The 20266-nt window shown below is 37.0% G+C and overlaps 1 protein-coding gene across 1 annotated transcript in view; it reads left to right on the top strand.

Annotated features, from left to right (window-relative positions):
- AHI1 (Abelson helper integration site 1) overlaps positions 1-20266 on the top strand; it is a 208437-nt gene that overhangs the window by 182477 nt on the left and 5694 nt on the right. The window contains exons 25-26 of the mRNA XM_082668729.1: positions 2295-2344; positions 11086-11188. Of these exons, the coding sequence (XP_082524855.1) occupies positions 2295-2344; positions 11086-11188 (153 nt within the window). The remainder of the gene's footprint in view (positions 1-2294; positions 2345-11085; positions 11189-20266) is intronic.

Genomic DNA, 20266 nt, shown 5'->3' with positions numbered 1-20266 from the left:
ATTGGTCCTAAAGAAATAAGTGGTGTCCTTTTATAAATCAGTGTCAAGACTTTGTAATGTGGATCTCCTACTAATTTGTGATTCATAGCATTTGAACATGAAAAAGGACTTGGATATGCCCGCTACAGTAATGCAGTAATACAGTAGGAAGCAGGGCAGGAAGCATGTTTAACCTGCTTAAGACAGACTTCCTGAGGACATCACAGCACCCATTTCATATGAAGAGACTACTAGAAGCAGGTTTGGTAAGACCTGCACGTAGTAATATGTTGTTACTCATTAGTCAGGGTCACAACAAGAAAGGAAAAGTAACGCTGACGTAACAGTGATGTATAATTCAGTCTGACTTCCCTTCCCTCAACCTCTGGAGTAGACTTATATTCTGATTAGAGCCATTATGTTGGGTTTTTTTAATCCAGTAGTTTTACAACATTTCATATACAGTTGGCCTTCCTTATCCACGGGCTACACATCTAAAGAGTCAACCAAACAGGGATCGAAATTATTTGGAAAAAAAATTCCAGAAAGTTTCAAAAAGCAGAGCTTGAATTTGCCATGCTGGCAACTATTTACATAGCATTTACATTGTATTTACAACTATTAGCATAGCGTTTACATCGTATTAGGTATTATAAGTAATCTAGAGATGATTTAAAGTATACAGGAGGTTGTTAGGTTATATACAAATACTACACCATTATATGAGGCACTTTAGCATCTGCAGATTTTGGTATCTGTGCAGGTGGGAGTGTCCTGGAACCAATCCCCCTTGGATACTGAGGGCCAACTGTACATACATGTATTTAAGGTAAGATGTTGCTCTTGCCTTGGGCAAAGAGAGAGAAGTAATACTTAGACCATGTAAAAGAAGCATCTGACCTTTAATCTGTTGGCTGTGTTTGGAATTTATTTCATAAGTCTGGGGAAAAAACTGAAGAAATTCAGTTACAGTTGATGCTCTCTGAGAGGTTTTGATGGTTTTCTTTTGCTCTGTGGGTTTGAGGGCAGGTAGACTATTCTGCAGTCTGCATTAGTCCTTGAATTTAAATTTTCTATGTATTTGTACTTTTTTCCCCAAACACATTTTAACTGAGTCAGATCATCTTCAAATAGTTGAGAAAAATCCGAGATTGGTTCTTTTGTTGTTCTTTGAAATAGGCTCACTTACTACCACATTCAGGTTTTGCCACTAAGTCTCCTTGCCCTTTAACTGTTGTTTTCATTACATGCTTGATTTAAAGGTCTATAGCCGGCAATAATATTACATAATTATGGTCCAGAAAAGTACAAAATCCTCTTGAAATCTTTATGATAAGAAAAGTAATACTTGTTTAAAGGGACTCAGTGCCAAATCTTGCTGAAATCTGATTGTGAAGGAGGAAATCCAAAAAGGCAAACAAGTTTCAGTAGAGATAAGACTGGGAAAGCAGTAGTTACTCAAAGAAGTTAAGACTGAAAGAGATAGTTGTACTCCTTGTCTTTCAGTTCATTTTGGCTTTTTGTTTTCTGGGGTTTTAAAATTTTAATTAGGTAGATATGGTATATCTCTTTCATTTGTATGTAATTCAAAACTTTAACATAGTAGTGATTTATATTTTCTATGTGAATTTTAAGTAGATCCTTCCCATAACATGTAATTATCTGTAAAAAAAAAAAAATTGCAAGTCTGTCTTATAGCAAGATTAAGTTGATTTCTAAACTACTGTCTCATACCAACCACCATTTTCCACAGTATCCTTTCATTTGGAATTAATGTTCAAACTCTAGAGGAACCGTCTAACACTCAGAGTATAATCTGGCACCGCTGAAAGTGCTTATTTGATTTTCTTATGGAGGTGCCATTAATAAAACAGACATACTAAGCAAATTTTGTAGAAGATTTAAAGAGCTTGCAGATTCAAAATTTTACACATAGTTCAGTGAGTAACACCATGAAAATACAGTGTACTGACAGGATTACAAAGGAAAGATGCAGTGTTGAAAGGTAAATTTAGAACTTAAGTAATATAACATAGTATTACCGAATTAATTTAGGCTGACTCACAACTGACTCTTTTTGCCACACACCTGAAAGCTCACTTTCTTTATGAAGAGCGCTTAACCAATCTGGAGAGCTGTTTCCTTGGTTTTCCATGGGCGTGAATAGACACTTGTGATAGACATGCCGATAGACACTTGTGTTCAGAACAGGCATGCTCTCTCCTCATTCATCTAGTTGGTGGGTTTTCAGCGTGTGAATATTGCCTGTGTTGCCTTCTGTGATTTGTGATTTACTCTTTGTTCTTCTTTCACAGCAGTCATTCAAGTCCCAGGATTTCAGACCGGGCTCAGAGTCTATGACACAGTAAGCAGCTTTTCCTCCTAAATAATTTGCAGTGATAAATAGTTGTGTTTTTTTTGTTTTTTTTTTTTTAAGGACAATTTATCCATTTCCCTCTTCATAATACCACACTAAAAAAAATTATGAAATGCCTATTTCGAGGCATTAAAGAAAAAAAGCTAATACCCAAAACATTATCATTGTATATGTCTTAGAAATGCCTAAGGTAGATGAGCAAGTTTTGAAGTATTTATTTTAAAAGATCTCTAGGAAGTTTTTGTATTTTTTTGATACTTGCTATATTACTTAATAACATAAATAGAAAACCTCAAAAAAAAAACACCGAAAACCTTTGCAAAGCACTTCTCAATTTTTATCATTGCAGATGAGTTTGTACATAATCTGAAGCCCTGACTTCATATTCACACGTCACTAGCAAACTATCACATGAGTGTAACAACCTTGAACAGCTCAGGTGTCTGCTGTGCCCTCCCATCCCACCGCCACTGTCCCCACATTGGGTGCATGCCTACACACATGTGCACACAGAGAATCCCTGCTGAATGTCCTTCAGGAAAATACTGCGTTGGCCAAAAAGTTCAGGGGTTTCCATAATGTCTTACAGAAAAACCCGAATGAACTTTTGGGCCAACCCAATATTTATTCGTTAACCCTGCTATGCACTTTGACATTTAGAATATGTCTCTTCCAGGTCAGAAATTCCGATTTACATGACACTCTAATTTACAGGCATTATCAGATAAAACCGTGCATTATTTTATAATATTTCATTCTACAGATGAAAGACAAATAGAATTTTTAAATGGTATTTTTAAGAGTCACAGAATCATGACCTAGAAGATCCCTTAGAAATTCTACATTCCCTCTGTTTTACATTCAGGAAAACTAAGAGGAAAGACCTTGTGCAAATGTCACAAGGCACATTTATGTCAGCGCTTGAACCAAGCAAGACCTAAGTTTCCTGATTCTCAGACTACCAGGGTGTGTGTGTGTTTGTTTTTTATACTATATTCAGAGTTATTAGCCTCCTTGGTAAGATGTCATCTTTTTGTAAGTTTAAAAAATCTTTCTTTTTGAGAGATAAAATTATATTGATGATTATGTGATTATATATAGCCCTGTATTACATCAGAGCACAGTCACTCACATTATCACATTTGAGTCTCCCCATTTCCTTGCAGACCACTGCTCTGACCCCTCTTTTGCACGTGGAGAACCATGATCTGAGGGAGGTAGTAAGAGGCAGACCCAGTGCCAGAACACAGATCCTGTGTTTCCCAATCTGCTGTTCTTTCCATGCTTTCTCTCTGCCTATCACACGACACAAATACACATCCCAGGTCTTTCAGTTTTTTGTTTTTGTTATATCTGCCAGGTATGTTTTCAGTTCCGATCTCTGAACAATTGAAATTTTACATAATAATTGATCACATAATAACTGGCTCTGAGGAGTATACTCAGTGACAGATCACCCACGTAAAAAAATACGCTGGATCAGTGAGGACAAACTCCGTTTCAACAATCAAAAATGACCATATTTTAATACATTATGGGAACAGTCCTCTCTATGAACATTTTAATAAAATTTTTTAGAACTTTTATCTAATATGTGAATGAAAGGTTCTGTAGTCACTCTGACTACTTTGGATACGTATTTTCAGGTGACAGAGAGATCCACATAATGCTCTCCAGATTAAAATTCAAAAAAGCCTCAAAAACCATCCCAGCTTGTTTCTAAGGCTGTCAGGGTAGCTTGGCTTCTCTTTTTGAACATAGAGCGCTTAAGAAACTTCTGAAAATAAATTTTCATGAGAAGTTCAGATATGTCTAAATGCTCAAGTTCATCTAAAGCCTTTGGGCTTTCCCTGTACTCATAATTTCTTAGAAGTAAGGATGAATTAAGATACATTTCTCATGACTTAAGAACTGTAGGCAAGTTGAAGGTGGAAATACTATAGCCCAGTATGTCATTTCTTTATTTCTCTAATTTACTTAAATGAGTCCATTGTACCCAAGTAAATGGATAGAGGCTAATTTTTTTGTTTCTTTGCAGCCTTGCCATTCAGTTACTAACATCTGCTCATTAGTTGGTTGACCAAACTTTGTAAATGAGCCACATAGGACTGCCTCTCACCACTTTCCACTTGAATTTCTTGTCTCATTTATACTTTTTAATTTTTTTTCAGAAATGTCAATCACTTCTGTGCAAACAGTTTTTACACATTTTAATAAAGCTACACTCCCTTATCTTAAAAAGATACCAAGAAGAAACTTTTATAGGTTAATTTAAAGGCATTTTCTTGAAAGTCTTAAACTTTTACCTTTTATATCTCATGCCCCTATGATGTTATGATCTGCTGCCCAAGTCAGAGTTTGTAACGAAGCTTCCACAAATATGTTATAATCCATTAGTATTAGTATTAGTGTTCCCTAGTTACTAATATATTTTATCTTGAGTTTGTTGGGTTTTTTTTTTTAAACATAGAATGTTTTATTTCATTAACAGGTTTGGTCAGAGAGAAGTTAGTTCAGATGGTCAATAATATTAAAGGCCTTTATTTGTGAACCCTCATATGTGAACTGAATGAATGAATGAATGCAATCTCTTCTTAATGTAGTGCAGCCATAAGTGTTAACTCCAAGTATCCGATCTCTCCTCCACTATATATTTTTCCATCTTTATAATAATCCTATTCCAGACTTCTTCAATTTCTTCTTCTTTTCATGAGAAGAAATTAGTTTACCTTTTTCCCCTAAAATACCCTACTACTTGCAACTTTTTTTTTAAATTTCTTCTTTTGATTATTCACTTTTCAGCCTTTTTCTCCTCCTCCCATTCCCCGCCCTTTCTGAAATCAGAATTATCCATTGTCAGGAGTGTGACATCACAGAGTTCCTCATATATTCTAAATATGTTCTTTATCAGATACATGATTTGCGGATATTTTCTCCCGGTCTCTGTTACGCCTTTTCATTCTTTTAACAGTAGCTTTTGAAAAGCAAACTTTTTTTTATTTTGATGAAGTCCAATTTGTCAATTTTTTTCTTTTATATGTCATGCTTTAGTATAGTATCTAAGAAACCTTTGCCAAAGTTACAAAGGTTTTCTCCTATGTTTTCTTGTAAAAGTTTTATAATTCAAATTGGTTTCATATTTAAGTCTATGATCTGTTTTGTGTTCATTTTTGTATATGATGTGAGGTTTGGATCAGAGGATTCTGTTTTGTTTTGTTTGCATTTGGATATCCAGTTGTTCTAGCATCATTTGTTGAAAAAACAGCCATGTCTCAACTGAATGGTCTTTACACCTTCATTGAAAATCAATTGTCATTATAAGGGTAGGTCTGTTTCTGGACATATTCTTATCCATTGATCTACTTCTGTCTTTACACCAGTAACACACGGTCTTGATTACTGTAGTTTTATAATATGTCTTGGAATCAGGTATTATTGGTCCTCCAGTCTTGTCCTTTTTTAAAGTCGGTTTAACTATTCAGGGTCCTTTGTATGTCCTCATCAATTTAGAATAAGTTTTTCAGTTTCCACAACATAGGCTTCTGGAATCCCAACTTGTATTGCCTTGAATCCAAAGATAAGTTTGGGGAGAACTGACATGTCGACAATATTCAGTCATCTGCCTCATTAACATGAAATATTTCTCCATTTATTTAGGCCTTCTTCAATTTCTCTCAACACTGATTGTTAGTTTTCAGCGTATAAGTCCTGCACATACTTGGCTGATTTCTTCCTGTATATCTCATTGGTAAATGGTACTATTTTTCAATTTCAATTTGCAATTGTTTGTTGCTAATTTATGGGAATACTACTGATTGTTGTATGTTGATCTTGTATCATGCTACCTTACTAAACTATCTTGTTAGTTTTAATAACTTTTTGGTAGACTTCACCAGGTTTTCTATATAGACAGTCATACATATAAAAGCCAGTTTAGCTTCTTCTTTTCCAATCTGGATGCCTTTCCTCCCTCCCTCCTTACTGCACTGGCTAGAACCTCCAGTACAATGTTGAATAGAAATGATGAGAGTATATATTCTTATCTTCTTTTGTCCTGAAGGGAAGTGAGTGGGAAAGCATTCAGTCTTTCACCACTAAGTACATCATCATAGGTTTTTTAATAAATGCCCTTTATTCCTTCATTTCCTAGTTTGCTGAGAGTTTGTATCAGGAATGGATGTTGGATTTTTGTCAAATGCTTGTTCTGCACCTACTAAGATAATCATATGATTTTTCTTTTTAAATGTGCTAATATGGTAAATTACATTGGTTTTCAAATGTTAAACCAACTTTTCATTCTTTGAATAAACCCCACTTTGTCATGGCGTGTTACCCTTTTTATAAATTGGTGGACGTGATTTGCTAAAATTTTATTTAGAGTTGTTTGTATTTTGTTCAAGAGAAATATGGGTCTGTAGTTTTATTTTCTTGTACTGTCTTAGTCTGGTTTTGCTATCAGAGTAAGCTGGCTTCATGGAATGCCATTCTTAAGAAGAATTCTCTCCTCTTCAGTTTCCTGGAAGAGTCTGTGAGGATATGATATTACTTTTTCCTTTTGTAATTTCTATTTATTTATTGATATTCTCTATTTGATGAGCTGTTGTTCCCATACTTCCCGTTAGTTAAGTATGTTTTTCTTGCGTTCTTTGAATGTATTTATAATAGTGGATTTCAAGTCTTTGTCTAGAAAGTCCGATGTCTGGGCTTCCTAAGGGACCATTTCAGTTGATTGCTTTTTCCCTTGTATGGTGCGTACTTTCTTGTTTCTTTGCATGTCTTGTAACCTTTTATTGAAAACTGGATATTTTGAATGCTATAATGTGACAACTCTGGAAATTAGATTTTTCCCCCTCCCCGGGGTTTGTTGTTGTTGCTACTTATTGTAGTTGTTCGTTGCTTGTTAACGTCTCTGAACAAATTCTTTAATTCTTTAGTTGTAATGTGTTTGTCCACAGGAGTCTTTGCTCAGTTAGATTAGTGATCAGCTAATAATTGGAAACCGATTTCCTTAAACACCTGGAACCAGTAGGTCCCCCAGTCTTACCGGGTAGGGGCTCTGTGTGTGCTGTGCACACCTTCAACACCCAGCCAGGCAGTTGACACCTCTGTCTTAGCCTTCACTTCCTGTTAGCATAGAGTGTTAAGGTCAGCCAGCGGTGAGGGCTTAAGGCCTTCTCAGGTCTTTCCTGTGCATGCACACAGCCCTACACATGTGTAAGACCTTCTAGACTCCCAGGACTAAGTCTGAGCTTTTCAAAACCCTCATGGACAGCTTATTCCCCCAGCTTTTCCTTTGAAGTTTTTAGTCTGTTGTTTGCCTACTGTTATCCACCACTCATGCAACCCTGAAGTTAATTGTAATTGCCTCCCAGGGAAAAGGCAAGCTCTAAGATAAGTCAAATGCAGACAGCCTTACAAGTGGTATCTTCCAGGAAACCACCAAACAGGTCAGATAATGACAATTCCTTGGGAATGAGGATTTGAAAGAGCTCCAGCCCTGTTCTGCTCCTTCCAGTGGATGCCAGGTTGCTGGCTTTCACCATAAACGCAGGCTCTTCTTTTTCAAGGTACCCACAGAGCCAGACAGTGGGGATGGGATAAGGTAAGTTAAAATGCCACAAAGCTCACTGTTCTTACCAAGTGTCAACCATTCTTCTTGAATAAACATTCTCCAGGTTACTACAAGCTATTGGCTAATTTCCAGAATCTAAAAAAGTTGATTCTAACTATACTTGCCAGTTTTCTCATAGCCTATTTGGAGCAGAAATTTTTCAGAAGTCCTTATACCACCGTTTTTACTGATGTCACTCTATTTCTTCTTCAGATGTTGTGTAGACTCACCAGTAAAGCTACATGGGCCTGAAGTATTCTTTTATGGAAGATTTTTAACTACAAGTTCAATTTGTTTAATAGAAGTAGAGCCATTAAAGTTATTTCTTCTTATATAGGCATTGATAATTTGTATCTTTCAAGGAACTTGTCCATTTCATCCAAGTGGTTGAATTTGTTGACATAAAGTTGTTCATAATATTCCCCCATTATCTTTTTAATATTGAAAGAATCTGTAATAATGTTGCCTCTTTAATTCCTAGTGTTGATCATTTATTTCTTTACTCTGTTTTCCTCAGTCAGCCTGGCAAATGGTTTATCAATTTTATTGAAAAGAACAGCTTTGTTTTGTTGATTTCTCTTTATTGTTTATTTATTTTGTTTCATTGATTTCCACTCTGATCTTTATTTCTGCTTCTTTGGGGTTTAATTTGTGCTTCTTTTTCTAGATTTGTTAGGTGGGACTCGAACTGTGTTTAATCTAGGGCTAATTATTCCTCACTACTGATACAAATCCCTTTTGGGTATTCTACCCAATGCGTTCTGAGTTTTGAGGTTTTCCATCCTGGCTGATGGGAATAGGTACTGTCCCTGGCCTCGGGAGATTTCCTCCGCTGTATATTCTCACCTGTACTCTGCTGAATACTTGAAGAGAACCTTTGCAAGTCTCCAAGTTCTTTCACTCTGAAGCTGTCTCCTCTCTGGTAGTCTGTGAACTATAGCCTACCTGGTCTCCTCAGACTCCTAGCACTCACTCAGGGAGCCCACCAGGCTCCACACAGTCCCCATCCCCCTGTGCTGTGGCCTGGAAGCTCTCAAGGCAGTAAGCTGGGCAGTCATAGGGCTCATCTCATTTATTTTCCATTTCTTGGGTATCACTTTCCTTTGTTGCTTAGGATTCAGTGTCTTGAAAATTATTTCATATGTTTTGCCCAATTTTTTTGGTTGTTTTAGGTGAGCAGTAAATCTGGTCCCTGTTACTTATTCTTGGATGCAAGCAAAAGTCCAGATGTTGTATTTTTCAGGGTAGCTTTCTGTTAGATCATATGTACATTATGAGAAAGAAAAGGTGGAGAGGATCACACGGTCTGATTTTCCCACAGTGATCAGGGAAAGCCAAAGATGTAAGATAGCATTTAAGTCTTAAAAACCATGTAGAGACAGTGTGAACAAAAAGAAAAGGACCTAGAAGTCAGAAGTATGGCAGGAGCTAAGGCACAATTGCATGAAAGTGCCTGGAATACCCTGAGACTAGCAGGGTACTCTACAGGGTGGGGGAATGCACAGACCAAAAATATATATATATTTTTTAAATTGGGCCTGCCAGCAAGATACAGTCCAGGTCCACTGTGTCTGTAATCTTACCAGTTGCCCAAATACAAAGATTTCACATAAATGTAGATTTCTTATTTCTTCTGAAGTTCTGGACCACAGTTCCACATTCTTTGCTGGCTTCCATCCACTGGAGCTGAGTTAGTGGTCTCCTCCCTAAGATGAGTCATCCACTCTCCAGTTTACCAGGGTCCTGCTGTATTATTCCTGGCTTGCTTTCCTCGCTCTCCTTGTCACCCTGGCATCCACAGACATTTGAATTTTTACTTTAATGCTAAGCTGTAGGTTCCCTGGAGATAGGCAGTAAGTTATCGATGCTTTTTGCTTCAGAACTCAACTTTTCCTTTCTCTCTCATCATTTTCCTCCTTTCTAGACGTACTTTATTTGTTCTTTCATCTTTGTGGCTTCTGAGCCTTTTCCTTCTCAGTCATCTGACTTCATTTTACTTACTTAGACATCTCCATATTAGTCTTCTCGGGCTGCTGTAACAGTACCACCAACTGGGTGGCTTAAACAATGTAAATATTATTTTCATAGTTCTGGAGCCTGGAAATTCAAGATCAAGGTTCCAGCAGGGCTGGTTTCTGGTGAGGCCTCTCTTCCTGCCTTGCAGGTGGCCAGCTTCTTGCTGTGTCCTCACATGGCCTTTCCTCTGTGCATGTGTGGAGAGAAAGAGCTCTCTGGTGTCTCTTCCTCTTCTTATAAGGACACCAGTCCTGTAGCTTAGGGTCTCACCCTTATGACCTCCTTTAATTTTAATTACCTCCATAAAGGCCCGATCTCTAGATATATTCACTTTGGGGGTTAGGGCTTCAGCCTGTGAAAGAATACAATTCAGTCCACAGCAGTCACTGTTCAGTCCTCTTATTGCCTGATTTTGAAACTCTTGTACCTTTTTCAAGCTCTGTTGTGATGTCTCCCACCATTCCTAGACATCCTAGAAAGGGGACACTGCCTTCCATTCTCTGAATTTCCCTTTTTTCATTGTTTTTGTATTTTCTTTTTTCTAACATAACTTGAATTACTAAACACTCATCCACAAAATATTTGTTTTCTATGTTACTGTTACACCATTTGAAAAGCTGCATTCCCCATCTCACAGGTCAGGATATCACTGTTTTCTTATGCATAAACTTCACCCCTTCTTTCACCCCTTCACCCCTTCTTTGTCAGTAAGGAATCTCCTGCTCTTTTACACACACACACACACACACACACACACACACACACACTTTCTTCTATTTAATTTGATAAAATCTTCCTGGTTTTTCCCAGGCAGCTAATATTTTTCTGAAAGAAGTAAAATTTATTTTATTCTTGTCCCTTGATACAGTAAAAAGGAGCCAAACCAGCTAAGGTTTATTGTCTCTACGTTATTTTCAGTGACTCCCTGCTGCCCACCCACGTATATAATCGCTCATATCATCTGTCGAATATTTTTCTCTCAGATCCTCCCCTTTATCTCCCCTTTTTATTCCCACTGCCACTTCCCTAAGTCCGAGCCCCATCTGAGCTATTGCATCAGCTTTCTCACTGGCTCCTTGTCTCCAATCTTCCCCTCCTGCAGTTCTGAGGTGGGCAGAGAACAGAGCCTTGAGGACCACAGACACATCATGGATGTGCAGGGGAAGAAGAACGAGCAAACTGGCCGGAAAGTCACCCTCATAGAGGTAAGAGGAAACCAGGAGACAGTCATGTCACGGAGTCAACAGGAAGGTTTAGGAAAGGCATGGTCAACAAGGACAAGTATCAAAGACAGCAGAAGTAATATAAGGGCTGAAAAATGCCTTTGGGATTTGCAACCAAGAGGCTGTTTGTGACCTGGGAGAAGATGGTTTTGAATGGAGGGTCCTGGAAGCATGAGTCAGATTGTCTCCAGCCCGTAGAGAGAAGGCCCGTCAGGAGAGGCTGCTTCTCCCAGAAGTTGGACTTCAAAGGAAAGAAAAAGCTGTGCAGAAACTGGTGGAAGACACAGGATGTAAGGAAGATCTTTATACAGGAGGGAATGACAGGAATATTTATAACCCCAGAGCAAAGAGCCCCTTGAGAAGAGCCAGTCAAGGTGTAGGATAAGGAGAATAATTAAAAGAGTAGAATTTGAAACAAGAAGGTGGCGCTACTTTCTCCACTGAGACAGGCAAGTGAGACAAAATGAGTTTGAATGATGATGTTTTCTGGTGAGAGATAAAGTATAAGAAGGACAGGAAAAGACTTTCTAAAGAAGGCGGCCTCCGTTTTCTCTATTACTAGAAGTGAAGTTTGTCTGCTGACAGTGAAAATGTTAAGCTCTATCACGTACACTTTTATGAAATTGATACTTAATGAGAATTAGATTCAAATTTTTCGTAAGTATTTTTAGATTTGGATGGCAAAAAATAAAATCTCATTATACAGAAAGTTTATAAATCAATAGTTTTATAATCATGGGTGTTAAGGAATGACTTTTTATCACTGATACCAAAATCGGAAAACATATTTTGAAACAGATTTTTAGCTCTAAATAATAGAAACTTTAAAATCATTTATGTCAGAGAGAAAAAAATGCCATAAGCAGAATCTAAAAACAACCAATAAGCTGGGATCAGGAAGAATTTCACAAAACATGTGACAGACGAAGCGTTAATACCCTTAACTTATAAAAAGCTCTAAAAAGTCAAAAGGGAAAAGAAGTATATCAGTAGGAGAACTGGCAAACGGGGTGCACAGGACGTTCTTAAAGGGATATGTGTGTGTGTATATATATATATATATATATATATATATATATATATAAAACAGTGAACATACGAAAAATGTCCAATTACAGTGATCGAATTAATAGAAATTAAAACAATAAATGAGATGGTATTTTTCCCTCAGAAAATGGCAGCAGGCTTCAAACTGATACAACCTTGTGTTGATGAGAGTATGGGGAGGTGGGTTTCCTCATATGCTGCTGATAATAGTATATATTAAAACAATCCTTTGTGGAGTATAGCTTGGTAATACTTGTTTATTTTAAGCTTTCAAATTGTTCATGTCTTTTGACCTGAATATTCTACTTCCAGGAATTTACTGTAGGAAAATGTTTAAGTATACATGTGGAGATTCAGTTAAAAGGCTACTCCTTCAAGCTGTGTTTTAAAAATAGAAGGAAAAAAAATTCAATTTCTATGAATAAAGGATTGATTAACTTACTTTTCAAAAATTTATTTATTATCATTTTTTTTTTGGCTGCGTTGAGTCTTTGTTGCTGCGTGCAAGGCTTTCTCTAGTTGTGGCGAGCGGGGGCTACTCTCCGTTGTGGTACGCGGGCTTCTCATTGCAGTGGCTTCTCTTGTTGTGGAGCACGGGCTCTAGGCATCCGGGCTTCGTTAGTTGTGGCATGAGGGCTCAGTAGTTGTGGCTTGCGGGCTCTAGAGCGCAGGTTCAGTAGTTGTGGCGCACGGGCTTAGTTGCTCCACGACATGTGGGATCTTCCTGAACCAGAGCTCAAACCCGTGTCCCCTGCATTGGCAGGCGGAGTCTTAACCACTGTGCCACGAGGGAAGCCCAGGATTGATTAAATTATGAAGCATTTATGTAATAGAACACCATGTGAGAACACCATGTGACTATTTCAAATAGTGAAAATATTATAGGAGTATGTTCATAGATGTGGAAGGAATGATGAAAAATTTTTAAGTTAAAAGAGGATGATTATAAAATAGTTTTTATATAACATATGCATAAAATATGGAACAATATACATCAATAAATGTCAGTAGTTATCACTAAGTGGTGGAATTGTAGTGATTTTTTTTCCTTCATTTTACTGTGTGTATTTTCTAATTTATCTACTCAGCATATATTGATATATATATATACACTTGATCATTTCTTTTTTTTCTTTGCTTTTTGTTTTTTTATTTATTTTTTATACAGCAGATTCTTATTACGTATCTATTTTATACATATTAGTGTATATATGGCAATCTCAATCTCCCAATTCATCCCACCACTGCCCCCCGCATTCCCCCCTTGGTGTCCACACGTTTGTTCTCCACATCTGTGTCTCTATTTCTACCTTGCAAACCAGTTCATTGTACCATTTTTCTAGATTTCACATATATGTGTTAATATACGGTATTTGTTTTTCTCTAACTTCACTCTGTATGACAGTCTCTAGGTCCATCCACGTCTCTACAAATGACCCAATTTCGTTTCTTTTTATGGCTGAGTAATATTCCTTTGTATATATGTACCACATCTTCTTTATCTATTCGTCTGCCGATGGGCATTTAGGTTGCTTCCATGACTTGGCTATTGTAGATAGTGCTGCAATGAACTTTGGGGTGCATATGTCTTTTCGAATTATGGTTTTCTCTGGGTATATGCCCAGTAGTGCGATTGCTGGATCATATGGTAATTCTATTTTTAGTTTTTTAAGAAACCTGCATGCTGTTCTCCATAGTGGCTGTATCAATTTACATTCCCATCAACAGTGCAAGAAGCTTCCCTTTTCTCCACACCCTCTCCAACATTTGTTGTTTGTAAATTTTCTGATGATGCCCATGCTAACCGGTGTGAGGTGATACTTCACTGTAGTTTTGATTTGCATTTCTCTAATAATTAGTGATGTTGAGCAGCTTTTCATGTGCCTCTTGGCCATCTGTATGTCTTCTTTGGAGAAATGTCTATTTAGGTCTTCTCTCCGTTTTTTGATTGTTGTTTGTTTTTTTAATACTGAGCTGCATGAGCTGTTCATATATTTTGGAGATTAATCCTTTGTTGATTCGTTTGCAAATATTTTCTCCCATTCTGAGGGTTGTCTTTTCGTCTTGTTTATACTTTCCTTTGCTGTGCAAAAGCTTTTAAGTTTCATTAGGCCCCATTTGTTTCTTTTTTTTTTTAATTTACATTACTCTAGGAGGTGGGTCAAAAAAGATCTTGCTGTGACTTATGACAAAGAGTGTTATTCCTGTATTTTCCTCTAAAAGTTTTGTAGTATCTGGTCTTACATTTAGGTATTTAATCCACTTTGAGATTATTTTTGTATATACAGTTAGGGATTGTTCTAATTTCATTCTTTTACATGTAGCTGTCCAGATTTCCCAGCACCACTTGTTGAAGAGACTGTCTTTTCTCCATTGTATATCCTTGGCTCCTTTGTCATAGATTAGTTGACCATAGGTGTGTGGGTTTATCTCTGGGTTTTCTATCCTGTTCCATTGATGTATATTTCTGTTTTTTTTGCCAGTACCATACTGTCTTGATTACTGTAGCTTTGTAGTATAATCTGAAGTCAGAGAGTCTGATTTCTCCAGCTCTGTTTTTTGCCCTCAAGATTGCTTTGGCAATTAGGGATCTTTTCTGTCTCCCTACAAATTTTAAGATTTTTTTGTTCTAGCTCTGTAAAAAATGCCATTGGCAATTTGATAGGGATTGCACTGAATCTGTAGATTGCTTTGGGTAGTATAGTCATTTTCACAATATTGATTCTTCCAATCCAAGAACATGGTATATCTCTCTATCTGTTTATACTTGATCATTTCTTTTAAAACAAAAGTAATTTTGGAAATTTTTTACTACAGCCCATTCTTTATGCATTTAAAGAAATCAAGGTCTGAGAGTCAGAGTTAAAAAATGCCTGAACTAGGACTTGATCTTCTGGCTCCAAGTTCAGAGTTACTTCTGTTACAAATGCTTTGCCTTTTTCCCTTTTTTTTTTAACATCTTTACTGCAGTATGATTGCTTTACCATGGTGTGTTAGTCTCTGCTTTATAACAAAGTGAATCAGCTATACATGCACATATATCCCCATATATCCTCCCTCATGTGTCTCCCTCCCAACCTCCCTATCCCACCCCTCTAGGTAGTCACACAGCACCAAGCTGATCTCCCGGTGCTATGTGGCTGCTTCCCATTACCTGTCTGTTTTACATTTGGTAGTGTATATTTGTCCATGCCACTCTCTCACTTCATCCCAGCTTACCCTTCCCCCTCCCCGTCTCCTCAAGTCCATTCTCTACGTCTGTGTCTTTATCCTGTCCTGCCCCTAGGTTTTTCAAAACTCTTTTTTTCCTTTAGATTCCATATATATGTGTTAGCATACGGTATTTGTTTTTCTCTTTCTGACTTACTTCACTCTGTATGACAGACTCTAGGTCCATCCACATCACTACAAGTAACTCAGTTTCATTTCTTTTTATGGCTGAGTAATATTCCATTGTATATATGTGCCACATCATCTTTATGCATTCATCTGTCAGTGGACACTTAGGTTGCTACCATGTCCTGGCTATTGTAAATAGAGCTGCAATGAACGTTTTGGTACATGACGCTTTTTGAATTATGGTCTTCTCAGGGTATATGCCCAGTAGTGTGATTGCTGGGTCATATGGTAGTTCTACTTTTAGTTTTTTAAGGAACCTCCATACTGTTCTGCATAGTGGCTGTATCCATTTACATTCCCACCAACAGTGCAAGAGAGTTCCCTTTGCTCCACACCCTCTCCAGCATTTATTGTTTGTAGATTTTTTGACGATGGCTATTCTGACTGGTGTGAAGTTATACCTCATTGTAGTTTTGATTTGCATTTCTCTAATGATTAGTGATGTTGAGCATCCTTTCATGAGTTTGTTGGTGATCTGTATATCTTCTTTGGAGAAATGTCTGTTTAGGTCTTCTGCCCATTTTTGGATTGGGATGTTTGTTTTTTTGATATTGAGCTGTGTGAGATGCTTGTATATTTTGGAGATTAATCCTTTGTCAGTTTCTTCATTTGCAACTATTCTGAGGGTTGTCTTTTCATCTTTTTTATAGTTTCCTTTGCTGTGCAAAAGCTTTTAAGTTTTGTTAATTCCCATTTGTTTATTTTTGTTTTTATTTCCATTTCGCTAGGATGTGGGTCAAAAGGGATCTTGCTGTGATTTATGTCATAGAGTGTTCTGCCCATGTTTTCCTTTAACAGTTTTATAGTATCCGGCTTTACATTTAGGTCTTTAATCCATTTTGAGTTTATTTTTGTGTATCGTGTTAGGGAGTGTTCTAATTTCATTCTTCTACATGTAGCTGTCCAGTTTTCCCAGCACCACTTATTGAAGAGGCTCTCTTTTCTCCACAGTATATTCTTGCCTCCTTTATCAAAGATAAGGTGACCATATGTGTGTGGCATTATCTCTGGGCTTTCTATCCTGTTCCACTGATCTATATTGCTGTTTTCGTGCCAGTACAATACTGTCTTGATTACTGTAGCTTTGCAGTATAGTCTGAAGTCCAGGAGCCTGATTCCTCCAGCTCCATTTTTCTTTCTCAAGATGGCTTTTGCTCTTTGGGGTCTTTTTGTGTTTCCATACAAATTGTGAAATTTTTTTGTACTAGTTCTGTGAAAAATGCCATTGGTAGTTTGATAGAGATTGCATGAATATATAGATTGCTTTGGGTAGTATACTCATTTTCACAGTGTTGATTCTTCCAATCCAAGAACATCGTATATCTATCTGTTTGTATCATCTTTAATTTCTTTCATCATTGTCTTACAGTTTTCTGCATATAGGTCTTTTGTCTCCTTAGGTAGGTTTATTCCTAGTTATTTTATTCTTTTTGCTGCAGTGGTAAGTGGGACTGTTTCCTTATTTTCTCTTTCTGATTTTTCATTATTAGTGTATAGGAATGCAAGAGATTTCTGTGCCTTAATGTTGTATCCTGTTACTTTACCAAATTCATTGATTAGCTCTAGTGGTTTTCTGGTAGCATCTTTAGGATTCTCTGTGTATAGTACCATGTCATCTGCAAACAGTGACAGTTTTAATTCATCTTTTTCTGACTTGGACTCCTGTTATTTCTTTTTCTTCTCTGATTGCTGTGGCTAAAACTTCCAAAACTATGTTGAATAATGGTGGTGAGAGTGGGCAACCTTGTCTTGTTCCTGATCTTAGTGGAAATGGTTTCAGTTTTTCACCATTGAGAACAATGTTGGCTGTGCATTTGTCTTATATGGCCTTTATTATGTTGAGGTACGTTCCCTCTGTGCCTACTTTCTGGAAGGTTTTTATCATAAGTGGGTGTTGAATTTTGTCGAAAGCTTTTTCTGCATCTATTGAGATGATCATATAGTTTTTCTCCTTCAATATTTTCATATGGTGCATCATATTGATTGATTTGCGTGCATTGAGGAATCCTTGCATTCCTGGGATAAACCCCACTTATCATGGTGTATGATCCTTTTAATGTGCTGTTGGATCCTGTTTGCTAGTACTTTGTGGAGGATTTTTGCATCTGTGTTCATCAGTGATATTGGCCTGTAGTTGTCTTTTTTTGTGACATCTTTGTCTGTTTTTGTATCAGGGTGATGGTGGCTTCATAGAAGGAGTTTGGGAGTGTTCCTCCCCTGCTATATTTTGGACGAGTTTGAGAAGGATAGGTGTTAGGTCTTCTCTAAATGTTTGATAGAATTCGCCTGTGAAGCCATCTGGTCCTGGGCTTTTGTTTGTTAGAAGTTTTTTAATCACAGTCTCAACTTCAGTGCTTTGATTGGTCTGTTTATATTTTCTGTTTCTTCCTGGTGCAGTCTGGAGAGGTTGTGCTTTCTAAGAATTCCTCCATTTCTTCCAGGTGGTCCATTTTATTGGCATATAGTTGCTTGTGGTAATCTTTCATGATCCTCTGTATTTCTTCAGTGTTAGTTGTTACTTCTCCTGTTTTCATTTCTAAGTCTGTTGATTTGAGTCTTGTCCCTTTTTTTCTTGATGAGTCTGGCTAATGGTTTATCAATTTTGTTTATCTTCTCAAAGAACCAGCTTTTAGTTTTATTGATCTTTGCTATCATTTCCTTCATTTCTTTTTCATTTATTTCTGATCTGGTCTTTATCATTTCTTTCCTTCTGCTAACTTTGGGGGTTTTTTCTTCTTCCTTCTCTAATTGCTTTAGGTGTAAAGTTAGGTTGTTTATTTGAGATGTTTCTTGTTTCTTGAGGTAGGATTGTATTGCTATAAACGTCCCTCTTAGAACTGCTTTTGCTGCATCCCATAGGTTTTGGGTCGTCGTGTTTTCATTGTCATTTGTTTCTAGGTATTTTTTGATTTCCTCTTCGATTTCTTTAGTGATCTCTTGGTTATTTGGTAGAGTATTGTTTAGCCTCCATGTGTTTGTATTTTTTACAGATTTTTTCCTGTAATTGATATCCAGTCTCATAGTGTTGTGGTCAGAAAAGATACTTGGTACGATTTTAATTTTCTTAAGTTTACCAAGGCTTGATTTGTGACCCAAGATATGATCTATCCTGGAGAATGTTCCATGAGCACTTGAGAAGAAAGTATATTCTGTTGTTTTTGGATGGAATGTCCTATAAATATCAATTAAGTCCATCTTGTTTAATGTGTCATTTAAAGCTTGTGTTTCCTTATTTATTTTCATTTTGGATGATCTGTCCATTGGTGAAAGTGAGGTGTTAAAGTTCCCTACTATGATTGTATTACTGTCGATTTCCCCTTTTATGGCTATTAGTATTTGCCTTATGTATTGAGGTGCTCCTATGTTGGGTGCATAAATATTTACAATTGTTCAATCTTCTTGGATTGATCCCTTGATCATTATGTAGTGTCATTTGTCTCTTGTAATAGTCTTTATTTTAAAGTTTGTTTTGTCTGATATGAGAATTGCTACTCTACCTGTCTTTCGATTTCCATTTGCAAGGAATATCTTTTTTCATCCCCTCACTTTCAGTCTGTATCCCTAGGTCTGAAGTTGTTCTCTTGTAGACAGCATATATATGGGTCTTGTTTTTGAATCCAGTCAGCCAGTCTGTGTCTTTTGGTTGGAGCATTTAATCCATTTACAGTTAAGGTAATTATCGATATGTTTGTTCCTGTTACCATTTTCTTAATTGTTTGGGGTTTATTTTTGTAGGTCTTTTCCTTCTCTTGTGTTTCCTGCCTAGAGAAGTTCCTTTAGCATTTGTTGTAAAGCTGGTTTGGTGGTGCTGAATTCTCTTCGCTTTTGCTTGCCTGTAAAGGTTTTAATTTCTCCGTCTAATCTGAATGAGATCCTTGCTGGGTAGAGTAATCTTGGTTATAGGTTTTTGCCTTTCATCACTTTAAATATGTCCTGACACTCCCTTCTGGCTTGCAGAGTTTCTGGTCAAAGATCAGCTGTTAATCTTATGGGAGTTTCCTTGTATGTTATTTGTTGCCTTTCCCTTGCTGCTTTTAGTAGTTGTTCTTTGTATTTAATTTTTCATAGTTTGATTAATATGTGTCTTGGCGTGTTTCTCCTTGGATTTATCCTTTTGGGACTCTCTGCACTTCCTGGACTTGATTGACTATTTCCTTTCCCATATTAGGGAAGTTTACAACTATAATCTCTTCAAATATTTTCTCAGTCCATTTCTTTTTCTCTTCTACTTCTGGGACCCCTATAATTTGAATGTTGGTACATATAATGTCCCAGAGGTCTCTGAGAGTGTCCTCAATTCTTTCCATTCTTTCTTCTTTATTCTGCTCTGCAGTAGTTATTTCCACTACTTTATCTTCCAGGTCACTTATCTGTTCTTCTGCCTCAGTTGTTCTGCTATTGATTCCTTCTAGAGAATTTTAAATTTCATTTATTATGTTGTTCATCATTCTTTGTTCGCTCCTTACTTCTTCTAGGTCCTTGTTAAACATTTCTTGTATTTTCTCCATTCTATTTTCAAGATTTTAGATCATCTTTACTATCATTACTCTGAATTCTTTTTCAGGTAGACTGCCTATTTCTTCTTCATTTGTTTGGTTTGGTGGGTTTTTACCT

Source organism: Grampus griseus (assembly GCF_964374135.1).
Source record: "Grampus griseus genome assembly, chromosome: 13".
Classification (NCBI taxonomy): Eukaryota; Metazoa; Chordata; class Mammalia; order Artiodactyla; family Delphinidae; genus Grampus; species Grampus griseus.
This window is presented reverse-complemented; position numbering and strand designations above follow the sequence as displayed.